A 13,149-nucleotide genomic window follows, 5' to 3' on the forward strand; every position below is an offset into this window, starting at 1 on the left:
GTAATACTACTGAAGTGTTTGCCATCATTAAATCCCTGCAGTGTGTTAATGAAAAATAGCCTGGGTTGATAAAGTGTAATTAACATTTTAAGACTAAATGAATCTAAATGAATAATATGTGGATATATAAAAAATGGGGTAATATAACATGTAGATAGACTTGGCAAAGGTTAAAAATATAATACAGCACCTCCATTATCATTAATCGTCTTTAGAAATAAATACACACGCTATCCAAAATGATAGTGGATCATTTATTTCGCCTGACCTGCATACCAGATGGTAAACATCAGCCCATTTGTTTACTGGATGATAATTGCCAGTCTGCCCTTTGTCTGCATTATCGTCCTTCTGCAGGGTTGATTGCATTTGTGGTATATGCACAGTCCTAATGGCTGCAACCTAAAACAAAGTCATCCATTCAGAGCTATATTAGGACATTTATTTTTTACTTATTTATCTGTTTGAATTGGTCATTGTCAAATATGGTGGCAAAATGAGTTGAGGCAAAGTATTTTAAAATGCACAGCAATTACATCTAGGCATATTAAAATATTTATTGCACATTACACAATTTTGTTAAAGCTGGGATGTTTTTTGGATGTGACCTGTGTTGGAGGGGGTACATGGAGGTTTCACCTTTCCTTGGTCAGTGTTGGGGGGCAGAACAGACAGGCAGGAATTGGCACAAATAGGGAAATTGCCTATAATTAGATTTTTTTTTTATAGTCACACACTAAAATATATGTGTCAACAACTGTCAATGTGATTAATAGAACTGACGCAGAGTTGAGATTTTTCATTAAAGTTCGGTCATGTTTTTAGATTATTAAACCCTGCCGGATTTTGAAGAGGACATCTGTGGCTAAACAGGAAACAGTGTAGTTTGTTTTATTTCATAACACTAATGGATTAATCGTTGAGGATGTGAGATATCTCCAAGCCGGGACAAGATTTTCTTTATCTGAGGTGAGCGATTTATCATTTATAAAGCGATTTTTATTGTTTAAACAGTGTTTTAGATGTGGCAATAGTAGATGATTTTTAAAATGCTAAAAGTTTAAGTAGGTCAGTGTTTTTTAATTTCTCAATGGCTGTTGCGGATGAGTTGTAGATCGGTGGCGTTAGTGAGTTGCCGAGTGAGCTGGCAATAAACGGCACTCTGTCGGAACGTATCTTCGTGTGTTATTTGCTTTACACACAAACAATGGCCTTATTTACATTAAGTGTTATTTACATTAAGCAACAGTATCGGATCGGATTACATGTTTTTTTCCTTCCGATATCCGATCCAGTGATTTGGGCCAATATCAGACCGATACAGGTACAGAGTATCGGATCAGTGCCAGCTCTACTTGCATCACTTGCATAACATTGTTTATCCTACATTATAAAACGGATAGTTCCGGTCCTAAAATCTGATTGGCTGAGCCGCGTTCGAAGCCGTTGTAAAATCCCCGATAAACTCACACCTATGACCACCTCACATCATTCCATATTAATACGCCACTGAAAAGAAAGAGTGAATGTTATGTTCGCCCTCATGTTGCCTAGCAACACTGTTAATTGAACTACCTTGCGTCGCAGAAGAATGCTTTATTGTAAGTTTATACACAATAAATACATTTATGAATTAAACATTGTTGTATTTATTGTATTTTATGTTGGCCGCCGTTTTATAAAAGCAATAAGCTACTCGAGACCGTGCGTTACTGCTATGATTTTAGCACGGGGAATGACGTTTTTGGCACGACGCGAAGCGGAGTAACGCACGGTCTCTCGTGGCTTATTGCTTTATTAGATGACCAGGTCAGTTTTTCTTGATAATTGGCTAATACATCAGCAATTGTGTTTTTTATTATGTGATGTGGATCATTGGTGAAGATTTATCATTTTAAATTTCAGTATAAAGTAAAACTGTATTTTTCTACAAGATTAACAAATGCAAATGCTATATTGGGAAATTAAGACCACAGTAATATGATATCTAAACAGCACTTTGCTTAATGTTTATGTAAAAAGAAGATTTAACCTGTTTATTTTAGGTGAGTTCTATTCTCCAGCTGCTTTAAGGCATCATTTTTATAATTATTTTGTAATGAACTCTATATATTCTCTATAACTGCAGAGTACAGTAAAGCACAGATACATTAATGCTCTATGCCAGTCTATTTGGAAAATTACCTGTACTTCAGACATTTTGGTAAAGAATAGGAAATTAGCTAGCTCACTGTCTAGGGGGTTTGGATAATAGACTGTTTATGCTATTACAAAGGCTTCTTGGGAAAGTGAGAGAGAGTAGCTGTAAAACAGAGAAGTTGATGTAACTAGCTTGTGATTCTCTAGTTTCTGTCATAAATGGCTTTGATAGTAAATAATGACATTTGTAACAGATTTGGCTTTACATATTTTTCACTACATAAAAGGCAAATATGACACATGACAGTCTGAGATTTATGGATACTTTATTTGTTTACGCTGATTTCCTCTGGACTACTTTGTTTTTTCTCTAACTGTAAAAAATAAGTAAGGAATAAGTGAGTGTGAATATGTGTGAAATATGTGTGGCCCTACATGACTGTTGTCCTGTTCAGGGTGTTTTTCCACATTGCGCTTTGTATTGTTGCACACTTTAAGACTGGCAACATTACAAAGTGGTAAATGCTTTACAGACCCAACTTTGTTTGAAATGTGTTGCGGACCTGAAATGCAGGAATGGATGTTTAATAACAAAAAACTAGTTGGCTGGACAAAACATAAAATATCTTATACTACATTTTTTCCCAACTTTTTTCTGATATGTATCTGAAAATGTCTGTATACTGTATGTGGTCTGTTGATCTTTGGTTTTACTCAGCTTGGTTTTATTTTATTATTGTTATTATTTAATAGAAATGTTCACATACTACATACTGCCTTTGGCGAGCTTAGTATAAGGAGTATGCATGGTATTAATAACAAGAAAGTTATGCCTGGGAGGCATAGTAACTGGAGAAATGTGGCCTGGAGGAAACAAAATAATGATAATAATAATATCCCACACACACCTGCAAAACTTAAGTGATTACAGATTAAAAAACTGAGAGTGGAAATATAACGTGGCAGGTCATGCCTCTCTACTGAAGTGTGAGGGAAAGTTCAACACCTGCACGAATGAAATGAACCCAAGTTCAGAACTGTGAACTGGTTGTCACAATATGACAGGTTGCTCTTGTTATCTGAAATAACTCAGTTCTTAGAAAAAGGAAAGACAGAGAACCTTCAAAACCTCTGACAGTGTATTGCATCCACAATTTATACTTCAGAATGTTACTTAAGAAGTACTGTAATCCCAAAATCAGAGATTCCTGTTTTTATGGCATTTTATGTCCCAGCTTTTATGAAAATTCATCCTTGTTTGTACACTCACTATTCATTTTATCAGCTCCACTTACCATATAGAAGCACTTTCTACAATTACTGACTGTAGTCCATCTGTTTCTCTGCAAGCTTTGTTTGTTAGCTCCTTTCATGCTGTTCTTCAATGGTCAGGACCCCCACAGGACCACTACAGAGCAGGTATTATTTGGGTGGTGGATCATTCTCAGCACTGCAGTGACACTGACATGGTGGTGGTGTGTTAGTGTGTGTTGTGCTGAGTGGATCAGACACAGCAGCGCTGATGGAGTTTTTAAACACCTCACTGTCACTGCTGGACTGAGAATAGTCCACCAACCAAAAATATCCAGCCAACAGTGCCCCGTGAGCAGAGTCCTGTGACCACTGATTAAGGTTTAGAAGATGACCAACTCAAACAGAAGCAATAGATGAGCGATCGTCTCTGACTTTACATCTACAAGGTGAACCAACTAGGTAGGAGTGTCTAATAGGGTGAGTGGACACGGTATTTAAAAACTCCAGCAGCGCTGCTGTGTCTGATCCACTCATACCAGCACAACACACACTAACAGACCACCACCATGTCAGTGTCACTGCAGTGCTGAGAATGATCCACCACCTAAATAATACCTAATTTTTGGTTGGTGGTCCTGTTGGGGTTCTGACCATTGAAGAACAGCATGCAAGGGGGCTAATAAAGCATGCAGAGAAACAGATGATGAGCTGATAAAATGGACAACGTGTGCAGAAACAAGGAGGTTGTTTTAATGTTATGGCTGATCGGTGTAAATCTTGTAAACGGGCAGGTCATGCCTCTCTACTGAAGTGTGAGGGAAAGTTCAACACCTGCACGAATGAAATGAACCCAAGTTCAGAACTGTGAACTGGTTGTCACAATATGACAGGTTGCTCTTGTTATCCAAAATAACTCAGTTCTTAGAAAAAGGAAAGACAGAGAACCTTCAAAACCTCTGACAGTGTATTGCATCCACAATTTACACTTCAGAATGTGACTTAAGAAGCACTGTAATCCAAAATCAGATTCCTGTTTTTATGGCATTTTATGTCCCAGCTTTTATGAAAATGGCACATGACATAAAAATGTGCATATACTGTATATGCTCAGTCTATAGTCTTCTCTTCTCTATAGCTGGATAATTGCGTTTGGATTTTAAATCTAATTAGGTTATATGTCAGGGTTTACTGTTACACATAGTGCTGCCTTCTTCCTCCCTTATTATCTCCCACACAGCACTGAGGTGTTTGAGGTCAATGAAATTGAAAATTAAAAACGGCAAGATGTATTAAAATATATAATGAGCAGCGTTCATGCACATAATTACTGTTCACCAGTTCGAATAAAACCTGATGACGCGTTTTTAGCCTGATATTTACGATTTTGTATGGCCTTGGCTGGAGCAGAATGTAATTACTACATTGTGTTCTCTACATTAGCTCTGACTTTTTCATTCGTGAGCTTCCCGTGCAGGTCAAGAACGGGATGGATACAGTAATTATAGTGTTAGAGAGGTCAAAAGGTAGAGCTAGATCTCATCTATCATTTCTCTGGAGGCGTTGCTGTAGAAATGTTAAAGATGTTTGGAAAAGCAAGCTGTGGGTGAATGAGTGTGTTCTGTAGAATGACAATGAGGCTGGGGTTTTGCCTCTGCAAGATCATCAGCAGGTAACAGATGTGAGCGTAATGCCATCTGATGCTGCTCCAAGCCAAACAGGAGAGCAATGTATTAAAGCCTCTTTATAATGTTACATCAATCAAGCTGTTCATGTGGAATATATGGATTTCTTCATTAACGACTGGTGCAACAGAGTGAAGAAATTACCATTAGAGCTCAGCTACATTACTGTTAACCCTGTCTAGATTTTATAGGCTTACATACTTTATAGCGGGCAGGAAAATACAGTATATTATTTTAGTGTTTAAGTGTTACATCATGATAATCCTATGTGGTCAGTCTGTGTGATGTAATTACATCACATTTCAAATTACAGAACATTAGAGTCCAGATATTTGTTTTCTAATCACCATACATTTTGGACTGTAGCCTAATCTTATTTAATCGTAAATTAACATTTGGATGGGTCAACATTTTAGATTTTAATGGAAATTCAGTATATGGTCAGAGATGTTGAAATCCCTCCTGACCTTAGAAACACTTTTAACTGGATTGGCACCAATTCCAATACACACAATTAAAATCTTATGGCAAGCCTTATGTCTTTATGGCTTTAAAAGGAGATTGGTAGAGCAACCACATTTATGCAGTTTAATTATGCAAATGTTATAACCAAGGATTTTCAACAAGCTCATGGTCAGGTGTCCACACACTTTTGGTATTATAGTCTAATAGGCTTGGTGTTATCTGGGTCAGAGAGGAAAACTACTGTCCTGATTGTACCAGCTTACATTTCAAAAGCCAGGGTCTGTCATGATTATCCGTGCCTGTGACATACAGCTATCTTACAGGTACAGTCTGTAAAGGAACCATTTGTAAAAATGCTTGCTTTTTGTTGTTGCTGTTTTTTTGTTACAAATCATATACCTATTTAATACAATTTAAGTAAAAAAAAAAAATACTTTAGGGATTGTTTTGTTATTTAATATGGGCATATTTCTGAAAAGTGAACAAAGGCTGTAATAAATGAACTTTAATAAGCCTATTAATTAAATCCACCTGCTCAAAGTAATTTAAACACATGCTTCAGAGAAAAGGTTAAGATTCACAAACAGTTACTTGCTTTTTTAGTAATGCCATATACTATAATGTATGTCTATTAAAAATTCAATTTTCTCTCAAATTGCTATGCTGATTGTATGCTTTATAATAAAAGCATTGTATTGTAGTTAAGGAAAATAGAATCATGTTCGTTAGTGCTCTTGGGCTTTTGACCTCTGGTGTACATTTAAATTTTTGACCAACACTTGCTGCCTTTCAACACAGACATATCATTTTCAGATATGTCTATGCATTTTTAAAGCTGCCAATTTTGCACATTACAACAACATGATCAATAAGTGCAAATACTAGACCGGCCTACCTGCAATCCAGAGATGTCTCTCACCGAGAATGTGGGATGAATTACGATTCGGAAATCATGACAACTAATCCTATTCGATTGCAGAGCTAAGGAATTGCACAACAGTAGAATGTCAAAATCAGCTTTTATTTATTTATTACAATTTAAACATCATGTTTTACACACTTTGGTTACATTCATGACAAAAATGGTAGTTACTCATTACACATGATTCATCAGTTCACAAGTTTAATATCAAACGCAGTCATGGTCATTTGTATCTCCAATTAACCTCACTTGCATGTCTTTGGACTGTGGGAGGAAACCAGAGCACCCGGAGGAAACCCACACAGACACAGGGAGAACATGCAAACTCCACACAGAAAGGACCCAGACCGCCCCACCTGGGAATCAAACCCAGGATATACAGGATATACAGTTTTTTTTAGGACCTTCTTGCTGTCAGGTGACAGTGCTACCCACTGAGCCATCATGCCATCCAACTAATGTAACACAGTGGTCAACAAGCTTCTGTCCCAACTTATTTGGAATGTGTTTTTGGCATCAAGTTGGGATTTACTGTATATTTTCAAACACATAAATAAAAATAAATAAATAAAAAAGTACATAAATACATAAATCAATACTAAATCAAATAAATAAATAGTTCATAGTGTAAAAACAAATACTGTGTTTTCGTATGACCTTTAATTTAACATACTTAGAAAATAACAGAAATAACTAACAAATGACTACATTCTGTTTTTATTTTTATTTAATTTTATTTTTTAACATTTTACTTAAATGGCATTATCATATACGTATTTCAATCAAATACTGCATTTTTATATGCTTGAGACGTGAAAGGTTACAAAGAAAATATGTCTTTAAAGCCCTATTTTTAAAAGATGGTATTATTCAACATAAATTGTGTTTTCTTAACTCAACCTTGGGCGGCATGTCAAAAAGGGCATTAATTTAATTCCCTAAAGGGGTGACCAGGGTCCTTTTTGTGTGGAGTTTCCGTGCCACCCCATCCAAATTCACAGCTACGACCTTGATTCTGTACAGTCAGGGGTCTATTCCTAAATAGCTCGTAGTGTTTTCGAGTCCACCGCGACCCTGACGAGGATGCGAGGGTGAAGCGGTTTTTGAGTGTCTTTATTGAACAGTCTTACAGGGTTTCACCGGTAGGGGGCGGGGATGAGGAGAAGATTGTGCTCTCACTCTGAGCAGTCTCAGTGTTCTCTATCAGACTGAAGAGTACCGATACATCTGCTCATCTGCTCTGTGTAGAAACCGATTCCTTTACTTTTACTCCGCTCATGCTGAGTGTTGTGTCCTCATCTGTTTGCTTTGGTATTCCTGGAAGTTTTTAGGATGTTGGTTGGACGGGAGTGTTGATATGAAATGCGCTTGTATGTGCTGGGCTGTATTCAGTAGGCGCGCCTCATCACTTGCGCTATTCTGAACAGCAGCTGATGGACTAGTGCTTTCACTACTGCTTCAACTTTGGTCATTCGCTATGGGATTATTTAAGTCTTCTACTGCCTTCTGGATAGTTCATGTACTGACAGGTGAGTGCTGAAAGAAACTACATAATTTATGAAAAATGTTTCAGATATCTTCATTCCCTCATCTAATATATTTATATAATAATTTATCAACTCACAATGTTCTTAGTGTTCTGAGCCCATCATGCATTCATAAAATTTCCATTAATTACAGGTTTCCATATCTGTTACATAATGGTCAGTAATACAAATTCTTTCACAACTTGTTTGTGTGGACCCATCAAAACCAACCAAAAGTCTTTATATGTGTCATCCCTGTAAAGCCACAAATGACCTACCTATGTGCCAAGTCACAAACCACAATTCATCAAATAACGTTTAACATTCTCCAATAATCTCCCCAGTCACCAGATCTACGTAAATCTAAAAAAGCACAGCTGTGGTAGAATCAGAGATTTCACAGCATTAATGTGCAGCAATATTGTAATGCAACCATGCTGAGAGAAAAGTTTCCAACACCTTGTGGTTTTTAGAGCCGGGGGTTCCTATCCAGTATTAGCGTTGAAAGATTTTGGCCTGTAAGCATATGTATCTATGCTGGAAAACACACGCTAGCACACCGGAGCTGGGATCTCAAATACATCGTATCGAATCTCAGCTCTGCCATCCGGCTGGGCTGAGCGGCCACATGAACAACGATTGGCCTGTTGTTCATATAGGGGTGTGGTAGTAGTAAGCCGGATTGGGTCTCCTCGTAACTGATGCAACTACGACCTCTGCAGGCTGATGGCTGATTGATGGCGCCTGCACAGGGGCGGGTTGATCAGGGTGTGTCTTTCCGTACACAGGGCTTATCTGCATTAGCACTCGCCTAGTACAGGTGAAAAAATGCATATGCATATGCATATTTTGGAGGGGTCGTGGGTTAGCTTCTTTCTCCTCAATCAGAGCGGGGATCGGCATTAGTGGAGAGGAAGCAAGATGCAATCAAGCAATTGGACGTGCTAAAAGTGGGGAGAAAAAGGGGAGAAAATGCATAAACAAAATACAATTAAAAAAAATCTGATCAGGTTATTATTAAGTTATTTGTATGCATTAATATGGAGCCCCCTTCCCTATTAGCAATAATGTATGTGGTTGAATCATCTACACTCAATAATTAGTATGGGTGTTCACATACGTTTAGCCATACTGTTTATTTAATATTTAGGATAGAATTAGTAAAAGTTGGTACTGCACAAATTCTAACCTGTGTGTGTTTTTAATTTCAGTATGTGCTTTGGATCTGGATCCTGCTCTGCATGTGGACATACTGAATGAGCTGAACGTAGGAGAATCTTTTACAGGAGTTTCCCGAGTGCAGGGCTTTCATAATGATACCAGCGCCTTTCTTTTTAAAGGTAACACGTCCAACAATTTCTATTTACATTTTTACATATGCTTCCCCAAGTTTCTTTGACTGCTGCAAAATACATACATTCATTCATTGTCTGTTTTATCACTGCTTTATACTGGTCAAGGTTGCCGTGGGTCTAATTCATTGGGTGAAAGGCAGCAAAAACCAAGGACATGTCACCAGTCTGTTACAGAGCAGACACACACACACACACACTTAGGGCAGTTTAAAAAGCTCCAATTGGCCTGACTGCATGTCTTTGGATTTGTGAGGGGAAACTGGAGCAACTGCAGGAAACCCACATGAACACAGGGTAAACAGGGACCCTGGCAGCTCAGCCGGTAAATCAAACCCAGGCCCTGCTTGCTGTGTCACTCAAAATACATTTCATTTCTTTTTTTAAATAAAGCAATTCACTAATCTGACTTGGAACTCACTCATTTAGTGATCTGATCTATCTGTTATGGGTCGCCAGCGGATTGTGATCCACATTATTGATTTGGCACAGTTTTTACGCCGGATGCCCTTCCTGACATAACCCTCCCTATTTATCCGGGCTTGGAACCGGCACTACAATGCGCTGGTTTATGCATCCTAGCGGCTAGGTGCCTATAGGACAATTCAGTCTCTCCAATTAGGAGGAAACCGGAGGAAAACTGTGGGAGGAAACCGGAGCACCCGGAGGAAACCCACACAGACACAGGGAGAACATGCAAACTCCGCACAAAATGGACCCGGACCGCCCCACCTGGGTATCGAACCCAAGACCTTCTTGCTGTGAGGCGACAGTGCTACCCACTTAGCCACAGTGCTGCCCCAACTCACTCACTTAGTGATATCAGGCAGAAATTTATCCACAAAGGAAATCTACAGGCAATTTATTAGATTTGTATGTGCTGGTCACACTGGTGCTTGATACACTTAGATGGTGTTGTCCTTGTTTTTTTTATAGTTGTAGAGCACCTAATGGAACTGGCTTGTAACTCATTTTTACACTCAATCTCTTAAGTCATATTAAGCAGGTGAAAGTCTTTCCACAAGGGGGAGCTATTGGCATTATCATGCTTTTGTGTGTTTTTGGCACCTGTCATCACAGCTGTATGTCACAACATCATAGTGAACATAGTGTGTTCTTTTTCTCATTAATTCGGTTTCTCTATAAGGGAAAGCTATTGGCATTGCATTTGTTTGTGTGCTTTGTGTTTAGTCACACTGGGGCTTCACATCAATGTGTACCCTTCAACTCAGCGTGTTCAGTTTCTTAAAAAAATTATTTATTTAATTTCAAATTAACAATAACCAGCTGCTTTGTTCAGCACATGGCTTGAGCGGTGCAGTAAGATGTCATCAAAGTGCGAATATGAGATGAATCTGCATTTGTGTGGAATAACAGTCAAATCCACTCTGAAAGCTCCACATGTATCTGTGTTTGGCTGGATTTTTCTCCTGTTTCACTTTTAAACTTGTGTTATAGCTCGGGATTCTGAGAAATAGTATAAATTAGCTTTTTTTTCAAGAGAGAGAGTCTAAAACGCTTATCATTAAAAAGCATTTACCTTTACTGAACAGAATATGGTATTCCAAGATCAAGCATCTCCACGATTAAGAAGCTTAAGGAAACAATAAAGATGTAAAGGTAAAGTGCAGGTTTTATTGTATTGTTATTTTTAACAGTTTTTTAATTGTATTTAAGTTTATCTTATATCTGTATTATTTTCAGTATAAATGTCAAAAACAACCCCCATTATTTTACATAAGCCACAGAATGCATTAACAGGTTTCCCATACATCCTTATGGGAAAAAATACCTTAAAACTCAATGCCTTTTAAACTCAACACCACTCCCAGAACCAACTGACGTTGAGTTTCAAGGTACCACTGTATTTATTTATTTTGACGTTGAGCACCACATTAACCTGGCTTGTTATAATTATAATCATTTGGCAGGTGAACGTAGAGGGATGGATTGACACTTGTGTTTTTGTGTATGTCGGGCCTATTGGGATTGCTGCCCCTTATGTTGTGAACATTGGCTCTTCACTTATTGACATTCTCTTACTCACTAAGTCACTCAATCAAAGCAGGTAAACATTTCTCCACAAGGGAAGCAATTGACATTGTAGTCTGTGTTTGCATTAGAACTAATCACATTGGTGTTTTACACTATTTATACAGTGTCTGTTTATTGACCTCGTTTTTAAATCTACTACTTCATTAATTAATTACTATTTTTTAATTTCACACTGGCTCACTTAGTGGTAAATACAGTCTTTGCAAGTAATTTATAGGCTTTAGCTACTTGTTCAAATGGCCAACAGTGGTTTATTCTTTGTGAACAACCTCTTAGTCATAACTACACAGCTACAGTATATTTTAGCCCCACAGTCAATATTGGTAGAATATGTTTTGTTCTTTATTCTCTCTCTTCTATTATTATCAAACTGATTTCAGAGTAATAAATATGGTATAATATGGCAATTTTAAAAAATAACATTTTAAACTGCAAGTAGAATTATTAACCACAGGATTATAGCATCAAATTTCAGCCTATGACAAACTATTGTTTGATTTACACATAAGGAGTCCAGTTAGTCAGAAAGATTTTATTGCAGTGGGGGGTCTGCATTGCTGGAAGTGTCATACTGGGTGAATGATGGAAGTAGCAATTCACTCTGAGTTTTCTGGGAATATGTTAATAAATGTAAATTTAGGCAATACTGGGATACAGCTTATGTGAGAGTTGTTTATAATCTTGATATAGCTTTGGGCTAGCCATAGAGAATTCTGTTCTGTCAATTCTCACACATCACACATCTGTGTTCTTAAGATGTGTTGCTAAGGCTAAAGTCAGATGTGTGTAATGATATTTTTCTATTTGTATGCCACTACAGACAAAGAAGTTTGTACACATACATGTTTTACAATGTTATAACATCTGCATTCATTTGCCACCAAGTTAGGTCTATCTAACTTGTACTTACACTCACCTACCACACACATGCATGTTTTAATTACACAATTACTGACTGTTCAGCAGATGCCCTAAGCTCTGAAATTTGTCACCCAAACTTTCATCATCCTCCTAAACAAGGACCATTTCCACATTCCTCTGCTTTAAACAGCTGTGCATGCACTTAATCACACATGATGTATGTATCCACTGTATATAATGCCATAATCCCATTGATTAAGTGCCTCTCCCACTTTTCCAACGCATACAGTATATGCACCATAACCACTTAAGGGACAGTGGTAGCTTAGTGGGTAGAGCTTTGGGCTTTCAACTAAAAGGTTGAGAGTTTGAATCCCAGCTCTGCCATGCAGCCATTGTTGAGCCCTTGAGCAAGGCCCTTTACACTCTCTGCTCCAGGGGCGTTGTACGATGGCTGACCCCAGCTTCCAAACAAGCTGGGATACATAAAGAAAGAATGTTGTTGTACTGTACGTCTGTATATGTATATGTGACAAATCAAGGCATTCTTTATCACTTGAAGTACATTTTAATAGTGTACACTTTATTACACATTATTATCTCCATTGCACACTGCTTTACTTTAAGTTTGATATGAAGGATCTTCAAAAAGTTTCCACACTTTTATAGTTTAATTGGAAACGGTGAGGGCGGGAGGAGTAGTAATTGGTCGTGTCTGAGAGACTGAAAGAGAGCTTATAGTCCAGATTTAGCGCCATCTGTTTTTCACTTTTATTGGAACGCTCAAAGAAGCTATATATATATATATGTGTGTGTGCGTGCGTGTACATACTGTACATACATACATACATATACTGTATGTATGTATATATGAATACTATTTGAAAACTACT

At 37.7% G+C, this 13,149-nt stretch overlaps 1 protein-coding gene across 1 annotated transcript in view; it reads left to right on the forward strand.

Annotated features, from left to right (window-relative positions):
- The first annotated feature begins 7,939 nt into the window (after window positions 1-7,939).
- nell2b (neural EGFL like 2b) overlaps window positions 7,940-13,149 on the forward strand; it is a 97,171-nt gene continuing 91,961 nt past the window's right edge. The window contains exons 1-2 of the mRNA XM_063007263.1: window positions 7,940-7,991; window positions 9,200-9,328. Coding sequence (XP_062863333.1) covers window positions 7,940-7,991; window positions 9,200-9,328 — 181 coding nt within the window. The remainder of the gene's footprint in view (window positions 7,992-9,199; window positions 9,329-13,149) is intronic.

This window comes from Trichomycterus rosablanca, chromosome 1 (genome assembly GCF_030014385.1).
Source record: "Trichomycterus rosablanca isolate fTriRos1 chromosome 1, fTriRos1.hap1, whole genome shotgun sequence".
NCBI lineage: Eukaryota > Metazoa > Chordata > Actinopteri > Siluriformes > Trichomycteridae > Trichomycterus > Trichomycterus rosablanca.